The sequence below is a fragment of the Ptychodera flava genome, chromosome 20, assembly GCF_041260155.1.
Source record: "Ptychodera flava strain L36383 chromosome 20, AS_Pfla_20210202, whole genome shotgun sequence".
NCBI lineage: Eukaryota > Metazoa > Hemichordata > Enteropneusta > Ptychoderidae > Ptychodera > Ptychodera flava.
The window spans coordinates 14,226,946-14,253,563 of record NC_091947.1 but is presented as its reverse complement, the minus strand read 5'-3'; the positions used below and the strand labels follow the sequence as shown (position 1 = coordinate 14,253,563).

The 26,618-nt window shown below is 36.7% G+C and overlaps 3 protein-coding genes and 1 long non-coding RNA gene across 4 annotated transcripts in view; 1 reads left to right on the top strand and 3 right to left on the bottom strand.

Annotated features, from left to right (window-relative positions):
* Positions 1–585: 585 nt before the first annotated feature.
* LOC139120107 (O-phosphoseryl-tRNA(Sec) selenium transferase-like) lies at positions 586–12,539 on the bottom strand. The gene is made up of 10 exons (XM_070684199.1): positions 12,251–12,539; positions 11,212–11,366; positions 9,283–9,401; positions 8,441–8,599; positions 7,396–7,549; positions 5,003–5,105; positions 4,467–4,596; positions 3,198–3,289; positions 1,860–2,041; positions 586–1,223 (listed from the first exon to the last, which is right to left on the bottom strand). Exons 1-10 carry the CDS (start codon positions 12,362–12,364, stop codon positions 893–895), a joined length of 1,539 nt encoding a protein of 512 aa, XP_070540300.1. The 5' UTR covers positions 12,365–12,539; the 3' UTR covers positions 586–892.
* Positions 5,810–6,894, bottom strand: LOC139120109 (uncharacterized). The gene is made up of 3 exons (XR_011549038.1): positions 6,768–6,894; positions 6,343–6,363; positions 5,810–5,941 (listed from the first exon to the last, which is right to left on the bottom strand). It is a non-coding gene; the product is annotated as an uncharacterized lncRNA (long non-coding RNA).
* Positions 12,540–12,765: 226 nt separating the features above from the next.
* Positions 12,766–25,854, top strand: LOC139120108 (tetratricopeptide repeat protein 1-like). The gene is made up of 7 exons (XM_070684200.1): positions 12,766–12,877; positions 16,586–17,292; positions 18,075–18,135; positions 18,854–18,966; positions 19,508–19,544; positions 20,124–20,272; positions 21,457–25,854. The coding sequence occupies exons 2-7, from the start codon at positions 16,624–16,626 to the stop codon at positions 21,646–21,648; spliced, it is 1,221 nt and encodes a 406-aa protein (XP_070540301.1). The 5' UTR covers positions 12,766–12,877; positions 16,586–16,623; the 3' UTR covers positions 21,649–25,854.
* The window catches only part of LOC139120106 (PWWP domain-containing protein 2A-like), a 24,444-nt gene continuing 20,993 nt past the window's right edge, over positions 23,168–26,618 (bottom strand). Inside the window, exon 3 of the mRNA XM_070684198.1 lies at positions 23,168–23,301. The gene's annotated coding sequence lies outside the window, so the exon portion shown is untranslated. The remainder of the gene's footprint in view (positions 23,302–26,618) is intronic.

The following is a 26,618-nucleotide window of genomic DNA, read 5'->3' as shown; positions in this document are numbered from 1 at the left end:
TATATCAATTTTTGAAAATGAAAACTACAAGTTCAAATATTATTTACATATAAGACTGTTACCTTTTATTTGAAACTATTTATTACACAGATGTCCTCCTGAGGTTTGTATGATCTTTACAGTGTCAGCTCTTCTATACGTTTGTACTGTGAACATTTGGATTCCTCTTTTTAAGTGTTATTGAAACCTATGGCAAAAAGGGAGAAGGGTCCTGGAGCTACTGGTAGATCAATGAAGTCAGCAGGGTTGAATTTCACGAATTAGTGGAAGAAATTCTAAAGTTTTGAGTTGACTTTTTCTGGAACTTCTGTGAGTGAATACATATACTGACAGATCCATGGCCAAGACAGATCATGTCTTGAAGTTCAAATATATTCAGTTGAGTGACTGAGATTGTTTTGATATTTCTCTGTAATAGCTATAAGATCTACTAGATAGATACAAAGTTCATGTTATTCATTCGTTAATGACTAAAAATGGAAACGCTAATACAACATCCCACGCTGCTTTCCTAAATATGTTGAACTTCAAGTGCATAATCTGTCATCATCACATTGGCCGTTATGAAGGTCATCTTACTGTTAATTGTGGTGACAATAATACTTTGTTTAATTCAAATTCTTTTGGACTTGGCTTTGCATGGTTTATTAAAAATGTTAACCACAGAAGAAGGAAATGTTCAAGCAGTTAAAATGCCACTGAAGGAAAAAAAAGTGATAGTACTATGACGCACATAAGTCCTTGGAAGAATTTTAACACTATCACTTCTAGAGATTGGTACTGTCCCATTGTTTTCCACAGGATGGGTGAAACCATGTACAGAAAATAGGGGTGAGAGACTTAGAAGTGTGGCAGTAAACGTTTTAAAAACTATATCTGATGGTGCTAGACATTACTGCGGTACAGAATCCATGACAGGTTCCTCATTTTCACAAGTATCCTTATCCTCACTGTCCTTGTCATTGACCGAAAGCCCATCTATATGTTTCACCAAGGTTTCGTCAGCAGGTTTTTGATTTACTTGGTTTTTATCGCCACTCTTGCTGATACACTTGCCGAGCACTTTGTCAAGTCTTTTCACGAAAGTATCGACGTCGTGTTTTGTCATTCCTATGGCTGCCGCGGCAGTCAGATACGTGCACGGATACTGGTCCGTATGAGCTCCGTAGTTCTTGAACTTATACCCGGCGACTTCTTTGTCCGGGCTGTCATGCGCCACCACTCTGTAAGCACCAGGATGAAGAGCCATAGCGAGTCATATTTTACTTAAGAATCATGAGACACAAATGGAATTTTTAACTATAAAACAGTCAATATACAAACTGTACAATGTTAAATTGAAAGTCTCCTGATCACTTCACTGATCAAACAGCTCTGTTCTATCCAATTACAGATTGCTATTTAAAAAGTGGTTTTTCTATAAAAATTAGTGTTCAAACTGAGTGGCAGTTGTAATCCAACTTATCTGTTTATCCCATTCAATACAGTTACTGAGTTAGTTTCTCCTATGACTTTGAGAACATGGTTTTATTTTTTGGGCAATGGAATGAGTAATTGATGAATGAATTTATGGGTAAGAGTATTAATTATGGAATAGAAGAAATAAAGAAATCTACATTTATCAGAACTTATTTATTAGTTGGTGATATGTTGTATTTGTTCAGCTTTCAAATTTTCATGGTTTGGCTCCAGCGGTAAAACCTGACAATTTCAGATGTTATTGGCCAGGCAGTGTTTTTTTTTCAAAAACATAATGGATAATTTGTTAGATTCTGACGCACAAACACTGAGAAAATCAAAAACACTTGAATTGGCATTTTTTTTGTGAAACAAAATCATTTACATGGCAAATTACTCACCTTGTTCCTGACACAAATCTTGTGAACAACATGGAACCCAGTTCTGTCACCTGTTTTGTGTCGCCATGGAGCTGTGATAACGACATGGCCAATGATATGGTGTTGTTCTTGGTCTTCAGTAACCTTTCACCGTGCGTGTCTGCAACTTTAGTGATTTCCTCCGATAAATACTTGAACATTTCCTGAAGCACACAAGAAAAGAAATACACATACATGGATGATAAAACCAAAACTGTCCGAGGCCAAAGACCAAAGGAATATATTTTTGCACACAAATGAGTTTGATATTTGACTTGGTAAATGGACTTGCAAATATTAATGAATTTGGTCATGGTAACGAATGTGTCAAGCATTGCAAGCTAACATGTAGATTGCAAACTGCAATTGACACTGGAACCACAATATACTAAACAGGTTTTGCAAACTTTTGGTGTTGTCCCTACATGCCATATTCATAACACATACCTGTGTATATTCTATGTACCATGTAATGAATTACCTTTAATTACAGCTTTTCTAATATCATTTACTTAGTCCAAAGGACAAGCAAGGAGGAAGAAATTTTGTAAAATTCAATAATATCATTGATACATATTGTTTCCCATTAACTTTAAAAATTAACTTAACTTATTTATGTTATTCAAAAAGACAACTACCGTCTTTTTGAAGTGAGAAGTGTGATTATGCTATATTATGATGAAATTCACTCACGGCTTGAAATCTGGTTGTAAGAAACAGACATCGCACCCATGGCAAAACAATATTATGTTGCTATTGCATAACATCACATTCTTCACATCCACATTACAGGAAAGTGAAGACACTGGCTGAATGCTGACAAATGATTGCATTATCTGTTTGTCCTCTGTCAAAACATCTTGTGTTTTTCACCAGCCTCTTATGATGTGAAAGCCATGTTGTTTCGACCAAAGAATGCACAAATTTTCCAACTTTCACAGAACTTTTTAAATTATTCAAAAAGTCACATTCTGAAAAAAAGATTGATCCACGCCATACCTGACTACAAGTCACGCCTCTATGTTGTTGCCCATGATGACAAATTTAAAAGAGGGCTGGGCGGATCTAATTGTTTGTGGCCCAATGCTAATCAAAGTTTGTGACAAAACTGTGTGTAGACTGGACAACCAAATTTGGCTTCAGGACAACCAAATGTACACAAGTATCTTGATAGTGATGACTGATCTGTGGTTCACCATGAACTAAATAGCTTTGTCCATCCCTAGAATTGTTCATATATACAAGTACACGGACAAGGTGTATGAGCATTCCGCAAAATTTCAAAGCTGATACAAGTGTATATTGGACTAAAATTATTACCTTTCTGTCTGCTAACATTTTCTTGTAACCTTTGACCCCTTGTGACAGTAGAGTGATGAATACATCTAGTGATGGTGCTGCTGATGCACGACCTGTAACCATGGTAACATGACATCATCTCTTCTGCTACAATCAACACTCAATACTTTAACAAGAATGCTCAATGGAATATGTACTATTCATGTGTACCACTTAAATTTCGCTATATTCATCATAAACCATTTCCACAGATGTCAAATAATATGCTACGCTATGCCAAAGAATGAAACTAATTTCAGTGGTGTTCATAAAGGTTGTTACAGACCAAGACTGATGTAGGATAAACAGCTTGGTAGCTATACTCATTCTGTAACCTTTGGGACGAGGAGGGTTTGAATCTAATGGGGTCATACCCTACGAAAAGCAATTTTCTTCCTATTATTGGTAACAAGTCATCGTTGATGACACAGTCCCCATTTGTTAATGGGTATTTTGATTACAGGTCCTCAGAGAGGATAGAGTCCTCTTCATTAGGTCTGTGATAGAAATACTTTTGAATGAATTCGCTTGATACATGTCTGAGTTATGGTTCAGGACATGAAAAAATCGTAACAAAATGGTCGCACAGTGGCCATATTAGATCGCATCACAAAACAAATTGATGTGCATAGCTATGACATTGGTCAATGTCCTTGTACCAACTTTGAATACAATTGGTCAAAACATGCGGATATGCCTGAGAAATGGCTCTGTTCATGAAAACATCGTAATAAAATGGCCGCCTGGCGGCCATATTGGATCGTATCACAAAACAAATTGACGTGCATCTGTATGACATATAAAGTAATCCTTGTACCAAGTTTGAATGAAATCGCCCCAGGCATCTCAGAGATATCTGCGTAAACGGACGGACGGACGCACGCACGCACGCACGGACATGACCAAACCTACAAGTCCCCCCGGACGGTGTCTGTGGGGACTAATAAACAAGCCTGATCAATGTCATTGGAGCAGATAAAACTGCTGATGAAGGTGACAGGATTCACCTCCTTCATTGGCAACAATTGGTATAAGCCTGTTGTTTTCTGAGGGAAGTTTGGATCTCTGTATTTGGAAATGGGAGGTGCAAGCGAGAAAAGAAAACCTGAAGAATTAGGTATTATCCTATGTTGAACGGTTAATGCTTTTCCTCACAATTGTTCGGTTGGTACACAACTTTTCCTTAAAAAAGGAAAGGGTAAAAGGTTAAAAAAACAATTTTGCAGGATGATTTTGAGGATAATGTCTTACCTGGATAGATCTTGCTAGTTTCTTCAACTAATTCCTTGTTGTATCCAGCTATGACAGAGCCACCTACAGGCACTTGGAAATTTTTGTCAGTACTTTGTACAAAGACATCCAGCCTACCAACCCTGGATGCCTGCAAAGAAATTAATGACAGTTTGTAAATCTTTTGTTACCATCTTGAAGAGAGAGTTTTGGCCAGTTGTATCTGAAGGAAAATGTCAATGCCTTTCCTCATGATTGTTAAAGTGTCCATGTACAATTGCCATTAAAGAGTGTTATTTATGTTTGAAGAACTGACTCAGATAAAAAAAAAGAAATATCAAAGAATATCAAAGAAGCCAGCAATTTACCAGTTTGAATAGCAAGGGTGAACATACCCAAGGGTCCAAGGTCAAAGACCATCAAATTTTTTGTTGGACCCATGAAACTGCCATTGCATTGACTAGTCTGACATATCAGTGCTTTTCCAACCAATACACTGCAATGAAATTCACTTACCTGTTGTATGATATGCATACACTTAAATGAAATTCACATACCTGTTGTATGAGATGCATACATTTCGCTGACTGTAATCCATAGGCATTGTTTACAACATGAGGAATGTCGTACTTCTTACATATGATTGCCACCTCTTCAAGTCTGGAGTAAAATTATTATCGGATGGAAACAAGCTTATCAACTTACATTTACGGTTACTTTCAAAAGGCAACTGACCTACACACTTTAAGCACTAATCAGAGATTTTTGACCAAAAACGGGAAAAAATTGCCCAAAGAGACAACTATGAAAATTTCCCACAATTTGAGCAAATCTGACTAAAGTTAAGGAACCTACACACTACGTGTCAACCAAAACTGGCTGTAGTTACAAAACATTAGCAATTTGCAGGATTTTTGCCTTTTTTTTACCTCATTTGCATATTCTTGACACAAACATTTTCATTCCAAGAAATTCACACCTCCACTCCTGGTGCACCTGTACTCCAAATACTAAGATGGTAAATGCTGCAGTTTTTGAGTTTTTGATGTGGACGGACATACATACAATTACATACAGTCACCACCGATCTACCATATAAGCTCTCTTTGATATGTATACATATACCAAATGTGAGCTAAAAACCAACCGCTTGAACTTGCAAGTCAGAAAGTAGTGAACACTGTCACAGATCAGATTACCAGTACAGGGGTTTCACTAAAATTTGAAGTAGAAGGCCATAGCTGCAAAGTAGGGGGCCAATTGCGCGCGGCGGGGGGGGGGGGGGGGGGGGGGGGCATGTTGACCTTTGACCCAACATTATATTATTAATCATTCTTCACACCAACTCATTTCAGTGTTTCAACCTTTTATTTAGTAGCATGATGTTATTACAGTTACAATTTAATCCTCTTTCTACCAAGCTCCATAGGCTTCACATGATGATGATGCAATGCCAGTGTCTGGCTGAACGGTTTTGTCACAACTCGATGCCCCATCTGAGATAAAAAAAAAATATAGGAAAATGAAGAATCCAAATCATTGGAAATGCTAACATAATTATCAAGATCACCACTAGTCTACCCATACAATAATAGCTAGGGAGCAAATTACCCATATTTACTTTAAAGTTTTGATAGGCAGTGGGAAAAAATGATGCAAGTGTAACTGTGATTGGCGAAGCAAACTAAGTAAGGTAAAATCAGCATACAAAAAACAATGTATGTTACCTTTAGGAGTTAAATAATATAGGCAGCAAGACTAGTGTAAGGATTTAAGTAAAGTTATTACAAAGGAAAAGCAGTGTTACAGTTTTAAATTTAAGTACTAGGTACGTGCAACTTAAACAACAATCCCATTAGACCGTGGCACACCGAATTTTAAAGGTATTATTACTTACGCTGTCATTTGAAAACTTATCCTGAAAAACAATTGTACAAAAGAAATATCAATCTCCGTTGTTTACAATCAGCTGGCGCACAGAAACTGGGTACGCTGACGTCACTCATCAGTTAAGTTTCAACCTGTGATGTAAACTGTGCGCATTGCTATTTGTCGACTGAAATCATATTAATAAAAATTTGTCATCTTAATACAAACAATACTCCATAGCAGTCTACATTCAAAATAAAAATTCAGGTACAACAAAATTGACAAAACGTAGCGAACGAACCCACGTACATGAACGTCCATCTCTCGATTGTTTGGTCTTGAACGTTGCACACAGTTGACCAACGATGAATTATTTCGACAAAAATTAGTGAAACTCGGGTCTAAATTCTTTCTAAAGAGGTCCATAACTTCAAAACGAAGCTTAAAGCTTACCTTTTAAAAAGAACTCTTCAATTTTCCGCCATTTCGGCGGACCCCCACTTCCCTGAAGACGTGTCCGCTTAGCCGACGACGCCATAATGGAATCCGTTTGGAAAGTGTGACTGGTGACGCTGACGTCATTACAATTACTAAGTGTGTCCCGGATGCGCTATAGTCACGCCCACTTCTCATCGTGCGTCCTGTTGAGTACATAGCATCGTACGTACTTTCGTCGTACTGAGGTTACGTGACGCAACGCTGGATATTTGACCATGTTCGATCGGTCACGACCATTTGCTCAGCAAGTTCGTCGATTTTTTCATTAGAAACAACTTCGAATTGACCTCTTTTTTACTCGAGGGATTGACAAATATCTACCTACAATGGGCATGAACGAGTATAAAATCAAAATAATCGTAATGGCTTGAGGAAAAGTAGACGGCCAGTTCAGTGCAAGTAGCCGGCCAATTGGCCGGTGGCCGGCGCTTAGCGAAAACCCTGCCAGTATTTGAATTTAAAGCATTGTTCAGTTTCTCCTCAAGTACATAGATGGATTGTAAATTGATTTGCATGTATGGTACTATGAACACTCATACAAGTCTACAAATCAAAATATGTTACCATGGATACTGGTACATACCTGTCAGGCGCTCTTGGGGCAAAACAACTCGTTGTACAACAAATGCATAGGATATTTTTAGCTCCAAGCTCTTGGATTTTCTCTTCAATTTGCACCAAGTTTGTCCGAAGTTCATCGCCTTCTAGTACATTGTCTATGACAATTGGGGTGAAACCTACCGTAGCACAAAAACAAACACAAATAATCATTGGATGAGATTTCAACTACAAGCAAAATGAACTTCATCAAAAATATCAGTGCTACATGTACTTGGTACTTCTCCTAAGTTTCAAGACACTGTAAAGAAACTTAGCAAATTGTGCAAAAATGTAAACATACATCTGAAAATTTTCAGTTTCAGGATATTGTCTTTCAAGATATCATTAAAATAGTTCTTGATGTTAATTATGTCATGAGAACCACAACATAAATATAGCCTATACTGACTTGTCTTACAAAGTTTCTCACAATATCTATCTGCAGTGGCCAATATTGTTTACATGATGCTGCTATATGTAAATTAGCTTACAACTTGATCACCATTATCTATGAAAATTGCAAATGTTTCATGAAAGCATAATTCTGTTGAAACCGTCTCATGTACAGAGAGAGGTTGAGTTTGATACAAACATGAAGAAGTTCAGGTAGAATGCAGCAGGGGGACAGATATTCGGACTCCAAAACTTTTTCAATTCTCCTCTGATCTACCATTTATGGGGGCTCATTTTAAAGCTCTTGGTGTAATAAACTTTTTTATCATCTTAGATTTTTGAAAATTTTATTTACATGGGGATGGTGACCATTTTGAATTTCAAATAACGGTAAATGTTAGGTAATTGGTTTCTTTAGATTCAGAGCCAGAAAGGTTTAAAGTTTCATTAGGAAAGTTTGAGTTTTCATTTTTGAGGCACATACTACCTTAATTGTAGGCTTTTCAAAAATAATTACAGTACTTCAACACACATGTGACATCCCTTCCGTAAAGACATACCAAACATCACTGCCAAAATTGGATTTAAATTCATCACACTACCCAACATAACTGGATTTTAACACTTTCACGTACCTGCCGTATTAATTGCCTTGAAACATGTCTTCTGATCAATCCTCGGCCACAGGATATACTTTGTGTTTGGCCTAAGATTCCGAAGTGCTAAAAAGCATAAAACGATACCCATGCCTGTTGCCATGGGCACAATAAAACTACTTGATATAGTTCTAGCCCCTGCAATAAAGTGATAATATATCTATATCAGATACAGGACATATCAGTTGAGGACACTAAATTTGATGAAATTTTGATAGATGTATTTGCTGTACAGTACAGTACAACTATTTGTGCAAGCTATGAGTCCAAAGTCTATTTGGTCATTTATTTGTACCGTACATGATGTGGACATATACTGTTATATATACATGCATGACGATGCAAACGGTATGCTTTCTAAATCAAACTGTTAAAATACATCTATACATGTTGCAGAGCTTCATATTAGAGAGAGGTTGTGACAGATGGTGACTGGTTTCTTGAACAGCAATAAATAGGCACTTGTGCTTTTTAACCCTTTCACCACCATGGTTTGTCCCAAATCCATTGTTTTCTATGGTAAAGTTGGACCTGTATTCAGGGAACTGGGGGTGAAGGGTTAAGCACTTGTATATCGAAGCCAAGGAAAGTGAAGTTTATTTAAAGTACCTATTTGGTATCATAACTTGTGCTAATGCAGAGTTTTTGCTAAGGTTTGGGAAAATTGGCAAAAACCATGGCAACATTTCTACTGTTCTCCTACTCTGATTGCAGTGACGTACCGTGAGGAATGCTGGTAAAGACAACTGTGGAACCCTGGTAACATTTACCAGTCCTCCTTACCATCTTCAACCAAATCACTGATATGATATTGTTCTTACCTGCAATTTTAATAGCATCTGTCACTAAAATATTTGCTAACTTATTTATCAAGCTGGATCCAGCAGCTTTGGGTTGGATTGCTGTGACATCGCCAGACCTACCGATACCATGGCCCATTCTGTAAAGACAAAACTTATATTTCAATAAAGATTCATGAAATTTATAATACTTTTTTAACATATAGCAAAAGGTCATTTCAAGGGCATGCATAACATCATCAATGGTGAATATAAGGTTCACATTATGACAGACACAGAACATTGAATTTTTGTCGGCTTTGCGTCAATACATGAATGTCAATCATACCTCATGGTACAAAGGGCACATGTAGTTTTGACCCTTGTATTACATTCACTATTTTCAGTTTGAATCACCAGCATAAGGTATACCTCTGCCGCCACTAGATCCTTCTATATTCACATTGTTTTCAATGTGCTTGGCAGATTCCATTTATAATAAGGAAATAGGGGTGAATGAATTACCGTCAAGATCAAAGCAAATGAAGAAACATTTCTATCTGTCAGAGGCACATATGGGTTGAAAATATTGTACATCCATGAAATTACCAAAATCTTAATTTCTACAGTTTTTCCACAGTGTATTGAAAGTTACTGAATCAATGCATGTTCCTTGTTCACAATAACGACATGCTGGTATTTGCCATCACAATAGTGTAAAAGTATTTGTACTATTTACAATTTATCTACAAACGTGCGGGCAATAACAGAACATGATGGCACATTGTAATCAAAGACTGGATTAGTGGATATATATACATACAAGTGTTTTTTATTAGGTTTGGGAAAACTGTATGTCAGGTTAGTGTTAAACAATAGCAGATGCAATCAAAGATGTTTTTTCAACAAAATATACGGTATTATTATACACCTACTGCCGTAACCTATGGGAGTTTGACCGTCCAATAACTTTCCGTATTTTGTATAGTACGCGGAGTCCCGAATACGGGAGACGCGCGACGCGCCTGTTTGACCTTTGACCTAGTGATTATCGGATGTAAACAAACTATTTTACGGTGAGTTATAGACATAATAACAACTTCCACCAAAATGTATTTGTAGTATAAGGTTTAAAACACGCTAAACACAAAACTGAGTCTAAATGCAATTGATTTTTGTTTTAAAAAACTAATTAAATTGAAAATATTCAGCGAAGTTTGCTAGTGCAGCACTGAAAATTAATTGGCTTCGTGCCAACGGAGCAGTAATCGCGCGCGTTCCACTCATATCGCGCGTGCCGCATCCCTCAAAATTTACCATAGAACTAGTTTATACGGACGATTAAAGGGGGGTGTATAATAATAGGGTTATACACAAAATACGGCCCTGTATGGACTCGGGCTCAGTGAGTGACGTATTGGACTCGCCTTCGGCTCGTCCAATACGTCACTCACTGAGCCCTCGTCCATACAGGGCCGTATTTTGTGAATAACCCTATATTATCATTCTAGCCACCATTATGTTCTACAAATATGAACTCTGAATCTGTCAAACAGTTGGCAAGGTTAAACCATCACACAAAATGACATATCAGAGTAAAAAATTTGACAGCCTGAGTCCTTTCACTGGTTCCATGATGCTTTGCACACTAGGGTGAGTAACTGAACATTTGAGGACAATGCTACCCTGGACGATCCATTCACAATGCACAAAACTTTTTTTCATCATTATGCATTGTATTACTGGACATATACATATACATATACAACAAAAACATGATTTCTTTCAAGTGTGTATGCACAGTTTTCAACTGCATTGTGGAATAACCAGGAAAAGGTCTATTGACATAGGGTATTCGGAGCATTTACTATGTGCAGATTAGGTATGAATATGGACATGAATTCCTTGCTGGGTGGATGGGGGTGGGGAATGAACTTTTCATGTACTTTGCAATCCACTGGGTATTATTACCTGTAATGCCTCCTTGCAACCAAGTCTGATGCAAATCTCGCTTCTCTCTCCCCAACACCGCAGTTACCATGGAAATTGTTGCTGTCCATCATGGCAAATTCATGCAAGAGTAACTCGATCGTAGCATCATCCCATCCCTCCTCCGGCCACCTCCTCTGTCAAACATGATAGATATAGAGTGATAAGACTGCAGTACCTTATTATAATAACATAATACAAGCAATAACCACGCTCTGTAAATTCACAGTTCATGGGGGACTCTGGCAAATTACTGTGTACTTTTTCTTCATGTGTTTCATCTTACAAATCTTGTACAGGGTAATTTGCCCGCACTTTGATACTACAGCTTTCATTGCGCTCAAAAAGACAATGCTATGCTGTGCTGTGCACAGTCAATCACTGACAGGTAGAACCGGATATGAACTCTACAATTTTCATCTGCAGTTCAACTTCAAGTTACTTTTGGACAACCTAAGGCTGATCTATTGCACACTCGTGTTTCAAATAAGATCAGTCCTTTTCTAGCTAAGCTATATAATTTTGTATGCCTTTTTTGACTGATTTTATCAAAGTAAACATATTATATTCTCGAATTAAACTTTCTTAACTGTGTCTGAACATTGTTGTTGTTGTTTGCAACACTGTTTATGAATAATACCGGTAACTGAGCTCCGAAAAGGCTTCATTTCCAACGACATCATTTACATACAACAGAAAGATGTGCTCAACGAAAATTTACATAAAGTTTGGAATTTTTAGTTTGTGTAATAGTATCAAAGTTTCACCAAAGTCATTGGGGACATTCGCTCAGCTGCTTTCGCTTTCAAATAGACAATCTGATCCTAAATTGGAGCTAAAACCACAGTTACGTGTGGTTCGATACATTTGCAGACCAAGGCGGCCGCTGTGTATCGAACCATACGTAACTGTGGCTAAAACCACGGTCCTTTTGTGGAGGGACCGTGTTTGTGGAGGGACCGTGCTAAAACATATAATATTGTCTGAAGGAGTGCGTTTAACAGTTAGATGTCATACATACGTGTTCGATGAATGTCCGTATTACTGTTTCTCTTGCTCGCAAGGCTTGGTGTGCCTGTTTCACGTACGAACTGGGTAAGAGTTTCTCGCAGTGCGCGAAACTTTCGGCATTCATCGTTTTGATCCCCGTAAAATACAAATCGTTACAAACACACCGAATTCATCCAGAGATATGTCGAGAAATTTGCAGTTATCCGGGCCCGCTAAAGTTCCTTGATGATGACAAAGCGAGCGTCTCTCGAGTCATGCGACTTGCCACTCTCAGTAAACTCAAATAACCCGGAAGTGCCCAGCAACACCTACGTGAGGTTATCTAAATCCACGCGAAAAAAAGTTCGTTCAAATGATATTAATATGTCGTGATAGTAGGATTAAACGGCAGGCTCTTCACAAGAACATTTGCATAGAGTAAAAGTACAAATATATTTCTGGTTCGTATTTGTATGAAAAGTTGCAATAAATGATTGCGGATTGATATTTTTCAAAGGGTCAAGATACAGAGTACTTTCTGAGGTCATTCCTGCAACCCGGAAGACGTTGAACGCATTGCACTGTGTATCGAATGTACCAGTAAATCGCGATACAGTGGGCTGATCTTGGTTTTTCAAGTAATTCTTTCAACTATTCGGTAACGTATCTTTTCCATACCATAAAATTTTACGTCACATTCATATTATAGTCTCTCTGACTCTGCTGACTGTTAAATCGCACATCATGCATCTACGAATTGCAAGTTTTAATTGTAAAAATGTGAAAACGTCTGTTAACGAAATCAATTTATTATGTAATTCTAATGATATTGTTTTACTTCAAGAGACTTGGTTAGCTGCCGATGAACTCAGTTTTCTTAGGAATATTAATGACTTTTTTTATGCTGATGGTATTTCAGCCATGCCTGTTGATAAAGAAATTCTTATTGGACGCCCCCATGGCGGCCTTGGTATCTTGTGGAGAAAGGATTTTGGAAATGCTATTAAAATTTTGAAATTTGATAATGAAACTGATAGGATTATGGGTGTGCTGTTTGAATGCAATGATCAAAAATTAATTATTCTTAATGTATACATGCCATGTGATGATAGAAGTAATAATGAAAACTATGAATGCTTTTTAAGTCATCTTGGACTTGTGCATTCTATAGTTACTGAATGTAATACCCCATGTGCATATATTGTGGGAGACTGGAATGCTTGTGTTAACAAAAACAGCTCTTTTGGTAATGAACTCAAGTCTTTTTGTACTGATCATAATTATGTACTTTCAGATGTTAAGCTTTTAGATGTTGGAGACCATTTCACTTATTTCAGTGATTCGCATGCCACCACATCCTGGCTTGATCACTGTTTATCAACTTTTCAGGGTCACAATGCCATTTCTAATATTTCCATTCTTCATGATTTTCATACTTCAGACCATTTTCCTCTGTGTATTTCTATCAATACTGGTAGCCTCCCGCATTTTGATCTTGATTCTGACAATCATGTAAGTTTCTGTAAATGGCATCTTGCCGACGAACACCATATTGAAGCATATCGCTTAAATTGTGATGATTTGCTTAACGAACTTGTCATACCTTCCCATCTTTTACATTGTACTGATGTTAATTGGAACAATACCAACCATCATAATGATATTGATTTGCTGTATAGCAATGTTGTACAGAGTCTATCTCAGGCAGCTGAGATGAATATTCCTCATTCGAAAACAAAGAGAAATTTTAATATTCCTGGATGGAATGAATTTGTTAAGACTGCCCATGATGAAGCTAGATTTGCTTTTAAACTCTGGATGAGCTTTTCAAAGCCTAAGCAAGGTCATATATTTCGCAGGATGCAGACTACCAGAGCCCATTTTAAATATGCTCTGCGTTGGTGTAAAAACAATGAGCGTACAACTAGAGCAGATGCTCTTGCTTCAGATTTAATCAATAAGAACGACATTCAATTCTGGAAACATGTAGAACAACAAGCGTCTAGTCGGGTGCCTCTTGCCATACAGTCGGGTGCCTCTTGCCAATACAGTCGGGGGAGCTACGGGACATAAAGACATAGCTAACATGTGGTATAGCCATTTTAAAGATTTGTACTCTTCTGTTAAGACAGAGAGTAATAAGTCATTTGTTGAAGAACAATTGTTGAATATTCAGCTTAATGACTCCCATAAAATGTTTTCTGTTAATGATATTAGGACTGCTGTCAGTAAGTTGGAAAAGAGTAAAGCTTGCGGTCCTGATGGTATTTCATCTGAACATATACTGTATTCTAGTCATAGACTTGCTGTACTTCTGACTATTATTTTCAATGCTTGTCTGTTACATGGTTATTTACCTTCTAGTATGATTTCTACTGTTTTGGTGCCTATTATCAAAGATAAGGCCGGTGATATAGCTGACAAGGGCAATTATCGACCCATTGCGTTGTCATCTGTATTTTCTAAGATTTTGAAAATGTCTTGTTAACTTATATCGAGTCATATTTATATACATCAGATAACCAGTTTGGTTTTAAGGCTAAACACTCTACAGATCAATGTATTTATCTCTTAAAGGAAGTTATTCAGTTTTATAAGACACATAAAACTCCCATGTTTTTATGTTTTATGGATGCCTCTAAGGCGTTCGACCGTGTCAATCATTGGACACTTTTTCAGAAGCTTTTATCGAGAGGAGTTCCTGAAATATTCGTACGACTGATTGTTTTTTGGTATAGATTTCAACAAGTGTGCGTTAGGTGGGGATCTACATTATCTACTGCATTTAATGTTTTAAACGGTGTTCGTCAAGGGGGCATTCTTTCGCCACTTTTCTTCAATGTTTACATTGATGAACTTAGCTATAGTTTATCCAGTTGTAATGTTGGCTGTCTTTTTGGTGGTAGAAGACTTAATCATATTTGTTACGCTGATGATTTAGTTATCTTTTGCCCGACAAGCAAGGGCCTGCAAAAACTTATTCGTATTTGTGAGGTTTACGGTGCTGAACATGATATCATTTATAATCAAAAGAAAACTGTATGTATGATTGTAATGCCCAATAGCTTTAAACTTATCAATATGCCTGAAATTTGTCTTAGTGGTATGAAGCTTTCTTTTGTCCACTCGTACAAGATTTGGGTGTTTTTATAATTAGCTCTTTCAACGATGACGATGACATTAAAAGACAAATGCGGCTATTGTATATTCGTGGTAACTTTCTTTTCAGGAAGTTTGCTTACTGTTCTATACAGGTGAAAACCAGATTATTTAAATCATTTTGCTCAAATTTATACTGCTGCCAGCTTTGGTCCACCTTTACAAAGCGCTCTCTGACGAAAATTCGAGTGGCGTATAATAATTGTTTCAGACGACTTTTTAATCTGTCAAGACGTTGTAGTATTAGTACCATGTTTGTTGTCTATGATGTATTGTCTTTTGGCGAGTTACTGCGTAAAAACATTTTTAACTTTATGAACAGAATTAAGAGATCTCAGAATTCTTATATTAAGACTATTTATGCTTGTACATATATTGACTCACTACAGTGCAGGCACTGGAGAACTATTTTATACTGAAGTTGTTTTTTCTTCTGTATAGATGATTGTTTGTGTGTATCTGTTATTTTTCTTTATTTTATGCTATTTTTCTATGGGCCTAGAGCCTGATTCAAATAAATAAATAAAATAAATAAAAAAAATAAAATAAAAGAATACCGATACATTTTGTACCGTAAGCTAGCTCCATCATGACATTGTGATGTAGGTAGGGACATACCGGACAGTGCAGTGAGCTGAAAAGAGTGAGACAATCCTAAACTCTGTATGAAAAATTGTCTCGAAAATGGGATGCTAAATTGTTTTATCTCTCAACAAAAGCTGTGGATTACGGCTTCATGTAAGACTAATCACAAATGGTGAAACAGATTTACGATTCTCACCTCATTACCGTGGTGATACTGCAAGTCGCTTCACTAACACGTTGAGTTGCCTGAACACAAGGCAACATTGTCGTGTGAGTGGTAGGGCTGACGGTAGAAGCATAATAATGTATCAAGACTCGATAGCATACATGTAGCTTATATTTTCCCAACTCCTGCTGCTGTCACTTCACGTGCACGGGCTCAATCCCTCTACCCCAATAAAGGATTGAGCATGGATGCACAATAATATATTTTTGTACATCCATGGATTGGGGAACATTGTGATAGGGAGACTGTGATTTTAAATATGAAAACAGATGTAATAGAGTCATTGGTGTACCGGGGATGGTCCTAATTCAAGCCAAGTTGCATTCAAACACGTTCCATCTATCATGACCGTTATTCAAATGACTGTTTGTGTTACATGACGAGAATGCTCTTCAGTTTCAGGCAATCATTAGTGTTCTACATAAAAAAATATAATGGCTACCAGTGGTGGAATAGGAGATACCTCAGAAATAGGTGCTGGGGATAGCGTTTGTGAAGCTGAGAAATTAAGTGAGAATACTAAAGAAGTAAGCAGCTCTGCTGTGGAGAAAGACAGTTCGGAATCTGATAATGATGGAGACAGAGATGAATTTTATGATGCTTTGGATGAGATTAACAAAGATGGGGAAGAGCCAGTGAGACTAGATGATTCGTCGCCTGACAAAGTGGTAAGTACGGACGCTGAAACAACAAAGGAAAAACTGTTTGAACAAAGAGAAAGTACAGTCACAGAGGAGAAATCTGTAATTGAACTGAAGGAAAGTAATGATGAAACTGACAAACAGCAATGTGTCAAAGACGGGAATATGGATACTTGTAAGGATGAACTTGTTAGTGAAGGAAAAGAATCCATGGATACGCCGGAAACTAGTGCCACTGAAAGTAATGAGCTACAATGGGAATGCCATACATTGGAAGAGAATGACGAGAAAGAGAACAGTGATGATAAACTGCTGGATGAGGAAGAGGATGGTGATGAGAAACTGCCGGATGAGGAAGAGGACGTTCCAGATGAGACAAGTAAACCCAAACCAACAACCCTAGAGGAAGATGAGGAACATTTGAAAGAACTGGAGAACAGCATGACTGAAGAGGAAAAGGAAGTGAGTGAACATGATTTGCATAGATGGTTTGGACTTTGTCACTCTATGAAAGATATTTGTGATTTCTTCTGGATATAAAAACAACCTTTTATTGCATGGATAGGAGGCCGAACGTCAAAAAAAGATTTCTGCGTTTGCCAAGAGCATGCGCGTGTGCCAGCCGTGGTATATTGCGAATATACCATGGTTGTTTTCACGTCTTGACCAATCATGTTGCTGCATTTGTGCTATCAATATACTGGTATGATATAATTATTTGAAATTCAAAATGGCTGCCATCCGTCTGTTAACTCTATGGGGGAAAATAAAATTTTCGATTTTCAAAAGAACTTAGATGGTAAAATTTTTCTTACTCGCAGTGCTTTCAAATGAGCTCTCACAAGTGGTAGATTAGAATAAAGAATTGAACTAATCTGAGAGTAAGAATATCTGTCCCCATGGCACAGTCTACCAAAAGTTGTTATGTTTATATATCATGAAAAAAAATTTCCTGTAGGAAGTTTTTCATACTGTGTACGTTAGGACAGTTCACAGAAATTCATAGGAAATAGAAAAGGGTAATTTGTTCTCAAATTAGTCAGACATGTAATACAATTGTCTGGCAAAAACAAGAAAATCAGCTACAATTCTAGCTACAATTGCACTTCTAGTGTGCATCCAAATAGCTGTCCCATTTAAAAATAACCAGCACTGTCTTACCTGTGTGATGGTGTATGATGTCCCATGCAGTATTGATACAGCATTTTTTCAGGTCATATTAACTGTTTTCTATATTATTGCAGATGAGAAAAGATGAAGCTCAAGAGTTGAAAACAAAAGGCAATGAATTTTACAAGAATGAAGGTACAGATATCAGCCATAACATTGTTTTACCGTACCACAAAGTACAATGCCAGCCAACATTCCAGAAGTGGTACAGCCCTACGTTGCTTGAAGCCACAACAACTGAAGTCAAAACACAAAGGCCCCCTTATGGTAGCACTTACTGCTTCCATAAGTACGGTACTAATTATTACGCCCTCAGTTTGTGGCAGTACCACTTCTTGAATGTTGCCCAAGAATATACTATTATACATGTAGTACGTTGAGTAGCATTGTGTAGTATTAAATTAACAAGATCATGATAGGGAAATTTTAATGTCATGTGGCATGAGATGACCATATGAGATGTGTGCATTTAAATAATCATATCAAAATCAAACTTTCAGTAGTAATCTTTGTAGTGGTTATCAGAATATTTTTGCATAGAGACCAAAGCCTCAGGATCATCCTGGTGTGCTCATTAATGCTCACTCACTTTGATGCAGAAAAAGTTTTCATGAATTTGTGGCGTTATTAAGACAGATTGATGTAATCTGTTGGAAACTTTGACTCAAACTCAGTCACATGAAAATTCTATTTATGATGTCATCATGTTATAATTTCTTTGTAATGATTAGAATTTAAACAACCAGGAAAGTTTGCAATATTGAAGTCTTAAGGTTTATCTTGAGTAATCTGGTTTTGAAATTTTGATGATTCATTTGACAAATATCTTGTTTAACATTATTTCATCCTACAGAATATGGTGAAGCTATCCACACCTATGGCCAAGCATTGCAAATCTGCCCTCTGTGTTACAAAAAAGAAAGAGCCATTATGTATTCAAACAGAGCTGCTTGTCATCTCAAACTAGTAAGTGAAAACTTGTCATCTCAGTTATTTTCATTTTATTATTGTTTATTATTTTGATGCCCACTCATTTCACCATCTTGCTATTTTGTTACATGACAGAAACTTTTTTGGCCAAATCTTTCATAAAGACAATCTTATTCTTGGAACATATTGATGACAGGGACTTCCCTGCATACCAGAGGACAAATGTAAATGTTACCAATACCATCTGCACAGCAAATGTATCTGGTATCCTGTCAGCAATGGGCGCTGTATTTTGTGTGATAAAGCCTGATCTAGAAAGTTAAAAGTTATAAACAAAGAAGTGTCATATGTATCTGTGCTACACTCAAATATTACAATTATCACTTTGTTTTTTTGAACCTTGATATTTTCATATTTTATTTAAATATTGCACTGTGTCGATATCTAAAAGTGTGTAATTCCTGTAGGTTGTCATTTGATATTTTGAGTCATATGGGATTAACCTACAGTACTTGTACAAGTAGGGCAGTATATATGTCCCTATTCTGAACTCTAATTTATGCTATCTTTAATACAGGAAGAAAGAGAAGAAGCCATCGCTGATTGTTCAAAAGGTAAATGGAATATAAAAGCCCCTGTTTCAGTCGTCATGTGAAATGTGTACGCAAATTGTGGAATGAAAGATTCAACTTTGGTGTTTTGGAGATGAGTATCTGTTGACGGTACTGTGTAGTAAGATCTTTGGAAAGTCATGTGACCCACTAGAATTTTGAAATGACTTGAGGTCGTAGAAAAAAATAGACTTTCTTTGTTTCCCGACAGTAGATTTGTAAGGATCTCACCAACATGTAAACTTTGGAAAAAATGGAGTGAGTAAAGAATAATATAACATGATGTATCCATGCATTTACGCCAGTTATTTGATCTTCTGTTAAATTTTCTTGGCTAACCATAAATTTATGAGCATGTACCTCTCAAAAAGGACGTATGTACAAGAGCAGCAATCATCTTGTGTGGATAAAAATTTTCCCCGAGACGGAGAACAGAATTTCATAATGTGACCATTTGCATCCATCTGTCCACAAGTTTTTGAACTCTTCTTGACACTGCAGGTGAAAACTATATTTGTAATTAATATACAGTTATACACAATCAAGACATTTCATTGTACTTGTATTTTGGTTTTTGTGCAGCTCTTGAACTTCATCCAGCGTATCTGAAGACGTTGATCAGAAGAGCTCAGACTTATGAAAAAGAAGAGAAGTTAGACGAGGCTCTCACTGACTATCAGAAAGTATTAGAGTTAGATCCGGGATCCTATGTTGCGAGGGAAGCTTGTATGGTAAGCATTAGCTGGTGTCTTCAAGCCCTTGTATGACTCAAACAGGTCTCAGTCTCAGAAACTGTATAGATGTTTTAGTTTCTAACTGAGGACTCAGAAAAATTTTACTGTCAGGGGAGGCGTCTAATGGTAGTGGGAAAAAAATGGTGATGATGTCATCAATACATTTAGCGATTTTGATGTAAGAAATAAAAGTGTCTTTCAGGCATCTTGTCAAGACTGGTTTCTATAGTGTGTTCAGTAGGAAGTTAGAGCATGATATGTATAAGCTATGACAAATTTAGCAAACAGAAAAAACCCAAAACTTATGTATAATTATGAAATGTATGCATAATTCAAATGAATCTTTGGTATCAAAACACTGTGATGATTTGCCGATAGGTCATACTCTTTTGTCAGTTCCATCTTCTGTAAAGTTGTTTGATCTTTGATCAGAAACTTATTCAGACCTGTTGCAAATCAAGTTCTGGACAATCTGTATTGTTTCTATTGTAAAGTTTGGTTGCTTTCACCCTTTCATCACTATGGTTTTGCCCAAATTCATTGTTATTAATGGTGAGTGTGGAGCAGTTTACAGGGCATTAGGGGTGAACAGGTAAATCCAAAAGGGGTGAAGGGAATTGATATTGCGGAAAGAGAAATTTTCCCCTTAAAGACAGTGAGGGCTGCAGTCTCATTTGAAATATATACAATCTTCAACTTCTGTAGTACTCACAGAAATATATTCTTTTGTTCAGATAACTAGTGTAGCTGATCAAAAGTATGGCTGGCTTCAAACAGAATGCAGTATTTTGTAAAAAGCTGGAATTTCTGATAAAATTTTCAAAATTTTTTCCTGTCTCTTAAGTATATTGAAATATACAGTGCACGCCAAAGTAACAAAGCACATAATGTACAAGATGGCATGTTGTTGTTGACAAAAGAACACTTGTCACGGCTAAAATTCAGTTGTTAACAATCAGATTTGTCATCACATGCGTGACACAGACTGTGTTTGCAAGTTGCGAGGAACATTACATCATGGTTTCTTGAGCAGGACAAGAAACTGTATTGAACAAACAGACAATAACTAGTGGAAAATACATCAAAAGCCAATAGCTAATGGGGCCTTGATTTAAGGACAACTTCCTCTTGTGACAGATGTTTCTTTCAGTTCAACATGTCTTGTATTTTTTAAATTTCAGAGACTTCCCGAAGAAATCAAAGAAAGAAATGAAAAGCTGAAAGATGAAATGATTGGAAAACTGAAAGATTTAGGCAACTTGTTTCTTAGACCGTTTGGTCTGTCAACGAACAATTTTCAGCTTCAACAGGACCCCCAAACAGGATCCTATTCTGTCAACTTTCAACAAAATACCCAAAATAATGGAAAATAACTTGGAATGTGCTGTTAATTTTTGTTTATTATACTACATGAGACAGTCTGAAGACTTGAAATTTTGAAGTGGAAGTCAGCAAGACAAAATAATAATAAGCTTTATAAGTTTTTAATGGAATGGCTTAGAGTGTGGTAAAAGAGGCAGTCTTTGAAGAAATGGAATCTGACTTCTGTGCTGCAAGCAACTGAGCAAATTCAAAGTAATGGAATGGATCATGCACGCTCTCAGAAGTCAGACTCAATGTGGCATAGCGCCCTCAAGTGGTCAAGTTTATGAAAACAAAAGCAAACACTTCGCCATGTCTCTACAGCAACCACCTGCCTCCCAGTTGATTTGAGTGCAAAATTATGATTATGAGAACGTTTTTTATGCTTTAATATCTTCTTGAAGTACTTGCCTGGTTATTGTCCAGGGTACCCCTTTCGCAATTGAAAGTTATGTCAGTAGCTGTGAGACAGTATTACCACCATATAAGGTTATATATTAGGAAATTCTCTTCGGCTGCGTGGATGTTATCAATTTACCCTAGAGCATACTCGGCACTTTGATCTTTCAGTGCATGAATTTAGGGGATAAGTGTGATAAAAAATGATTTCATTTTACGAGTAATGATGAATTTACTTTATTTATTTATTATTCTCAATCCAACTGTGCAATCAGGTCCTTGCAGCATCTGTTTCTTTGCAATAATAGTTTGCGGTACAACAGTGGCATTCAGCTGATCACATTATTCTCTCGTACACAAATATTTTACCACAATGCAAGTATCTCCAGTTGCTGCCTCATCTTTTGGTATTAAAAAAACCAGTTGCACAATGATTACAAAGGACAATTTGATGATGAGCCGCATAAACCAACCTGTGTTACACTCCTCTGTAGCTCGCATGTTGTTTGAGTCACAGCAACTGTAAAGTCACTGCTTTCCAATATTTAGTGACAAATTTTGAATGGCTGTCTGTACAATTCTGGGATTTAGATTTCATATGTATATAAGCTGTCAAATTTGTAAAAATGGTCTAGTTTCGTCATGACTGAAAGATAGTTTAATCTTTACTTCACACCTTCTTTCAGATTTCCTTTATGTGCTCACGCAGGGAATGTTACACATGGCATCAGCCATTTTTATATGCACCAGGGGAAATCATTTGTGTTTCAAAATTTACCAATATTTCGCTTCTGTAAGTATTACAGTGCAGAGGGTATCAGTATCTTAAACCTGTGATAACCGTAGCAGATACAAACTTGTCTTCCAAATTGCACAAACAATGTAGTTACTGGGCACTGTGAGCAGAGTTAACAAGGAAATACAATGGTGAGGTTTGTAGAGCTGGTAGTAGAATATGACCTGTGTCATCTACGTAATGCAGAAAACTAAATGTAACTCTATCCTGGACAGAATGATGTGAATTTTGTAATACTAAGGTTAAACTGAATCATGGTGAACAATCGGACATGTTTCCAAACTTGATTGAACAGCACATGGAGAAAAGCAACGGGTGTGACTTGGATGAAAGAGAACAATGCATCCATAGTGCTTCAGTGTATCGAAGAATCAGAGAAGTTTCTGGTAGGAAAGGCTTCAAGAAATTACCCCGTTTTTCACCAATTTGAATTTGTCCAGTGCCTTTGTTATACCGGTACTCATGACATCTGTGAAAATATGAAACCAAACGCAAATTATCAGTGAGATTTTGATGCATCAAAAATGAACTTTCACGTTAAATTAACCCTTTGAGCACCAAAGTCAATTTGTGTTGCCCTTATAAAATTTACCCTAAGCAAATTTTTTTAAGATTTTTGCCAAAATTTTGATGAAAAACTGTAGCCAATGGAATGTGATATCACTATGGTCCAAAATTATGCAAAAAGTTACAGAAAATTTATAACAATCGGTAAAATGTTGCATTAAAATTTTTTTTGGAAAAATTACAGCACTCAAAGGGTTAAAACAACAAGAAGATATTGAAAAGATGGTATGACAAATATCTGACGGAACATTTGAAAGATAATGTAATTTGCAAGTGCGTCAGAAATTATGATACACTGAATCTAATCCTATGTGAAGATGATGATCTACAGCACGTACCCCTGACCCTCTGGGAGGAAAGGGAATAATCGCAATAGGGTGAGCCTATATTAGAAATTTAATACAGGAATTTTAAGACACCAATGGGGAGTAGTTTAAAATCAGAATGTACGTGCATGCATATCAAGGTACTGTCTATACATGTAAGCCAACCTTTCATAAATTGATACATAGACATCCCTGGTTACAAAGAGTCAAACAACCTTTTGTTAGAATCTGTGTCTCTCTTTGCTCTGAAAACAATATTTTGCTTTTATTCTTGATGCATACTTTTAGACTAATTAGAGTTCTGTCTCATCCATTCATCAACAAAGGTGATTGAATAAAATACGATTGATGTTGTGGTTCGCCTAATTAGTTTAAAACTGCAACTTTTGAATGTTGTTCTATTCGGAGCCAATTGAGGTCCTTTTCTATGGACAACCATCTGGCTTTGTAGAATAATAGAGATGTCAAGTTGTGAATGGTTTAGTGTAATATGAATGTTTGAATATAGCATCTGTGTGATCTGGGAGAAATGCTGCCATTTGTTAGTTTTGTCGTCTGCCAAACTCGTAGAGTACACAAATGAAAGTACAGTCAACTGCAAAGAAAAGGAATTGTGTATGAGAAATTCTACCCCGGAGAGTTTCTAGGAAAAAAGACACCGCGGTGAAATAATGTACGAAGACTCACCACTTGGGTTTTATTGACTTATGGTAATATTCAATTGTGGCCCCGTGAACCACATTGTATTTTAGTTTGGCTCTGTGCCAATGATGTAGCGATGTTTTTCCTGTTTATATGTAAGCAAGTGCACTTGACAAGGGTGGGTGGGCACCGGGTAGGTTGAATAATTTACTTCCTGTAATGCAATGACCTAATTTCCTGTCCAGGCCAGGGTACTCTGTAGTGTTCATTTGTAGCTTTTTTAGTCCATTCAAACATATGAATAATGACAGAAATATGATATTTTCCCCACTACGACGGCATCTCATTGAGACTGTTTTCTCACTCTTATTGAGAAATGACGTCACGGGAATCTTCAGGGAGTCTTCACAAGTTGATTGTATACCGCTGAATATCTCTTCAAATTTGTGAAATATGAAAAGTACGACATATGACAATAAACCATTGAAGTCGATTGTGTCCGATAAAAATATTTCAGTCGGTGGATGGTTTTGAGAAGTTGTGAAGAGATGTATGTACGGCCTGCAATGCCCCTTGGGACATAATTCTCCATTGAGTCGTGCAGTGAATAGACAGAATTCAGCATGTTAAATGACTTTATACCGGTGAAAGAAGACAATTTTCTAACCAAAATATTTCCCAAATCTTTCAAAAATTGTTTTAAAATTTTCAATTTTGAGAGTGGGTTTTCTCTTTGTTGTGTTCACTGTTAATACTTGACCTTTTTACAATGTTGCTGTCCTCAAATCAACATAAGGGAAAGAGAATAAGAAACATAATTTATCCACAAGCAAATTTTATCATTTAAGTTGATCAGGATTTAGATTTTGCTTCAGACAAAACTGAATTATATCCAGCCAAAACCATATCTAATATCAAAATCAAAGGGGAGGAGATCACTGAATTAGTATTTGAACTTGATATGGTCTTAGATTGGCAAAGACAGCTTGAGTTGGCGATTTAGAGTTATTTTCTTGAAGTTTTCATTCAGTACAATAAGCTACACAAGGTTTACTCAGTGTTCAAGTCAATCATTAATCTGATATTGGTGTGATCTGGTATTAGCATGATAAGTTTTCCCATCTGCTTATAAATTGATATTGGGAAAACTATAAATTGCATTTGTAAGTCCTTGAAATGAGACAACCAATAATCTCTTCTGGCCACCATCAATTCTTGTAACATATTTTATCACTCAACCCTATTCAACGAATTCAATGAGAGATCTTTCTAATTACTCTGGGCACTATGACGTTGATGTGAGGTATTAAAACTTATTTTGGTATTATGCAACTGTCCAATATGGCAGCCTCTTTATCGTTTGAAACAATGAATTTGATGCTTTCATTCCCAGTTGTTCAATTTTTTTGTAACTGTAAGCTCTGTCACAGTGGCGGGAATTACACAGCCAACCATTGTATATCCAATAAAAAGGAGAGTTGAATTCATGATCTTGGTCTTTTGGTGTTCTTGCATTTTTCATATTTTAACTGCATACTGTGATGTTGAATTCAGTCTCTTCAGAGACATTGCCAAGGTATTTATGATAACTTGAAGTGTTTGTCGGAAATCCACTTTAAAGTGGTTGACAGGAGTTGAAAAAGGTGATATATACAGTGAGGGAAATGCCAAAACCAGACAGTTTTTCAGACACTCAAATATTTACAATACTTTGCCAGCCAATTTAGAAGCTAGTGGAGTGAATGCGGCGTTCACCATCTGGTCTTGGCAAAATCAGGTAGAATTTATACTGTGACAGGGTATGGCAGCCATATTGAATTTCCCAATATCACTCAGGCGACTTGTTGTCTCTCTGATCCCTAAAATTGCATGGTGACCCATAAAACTTTGTTTCATGAGAAGGATCCAATGAAATAATTTTATAACTTTGGAGAAGGGGAGTCAATGAACCTAAACACCAGATGGTATTTTTCACAATGTGATACTAAAAATTCAACATTTTGAAAGCAAAAGAATGTACTTTTGGTTGAGATTACGGTGCCCATAATTCAGTTCAGAATTCACTGAATATGGTAAATATTGTTGCAGTGTGTTCACTCAAACTTAAGTTTTCATAACATTGAAAATATCAGAAGACAAGGTCGTGTAGGGGTCATGAATAGGTCATGTAGGGGTCATGAATATTGCCAATTTAAAATATTCACATTTTTGTGTGATTGTGGCAAAATTAATTCTCCCATAAGACAGCTTC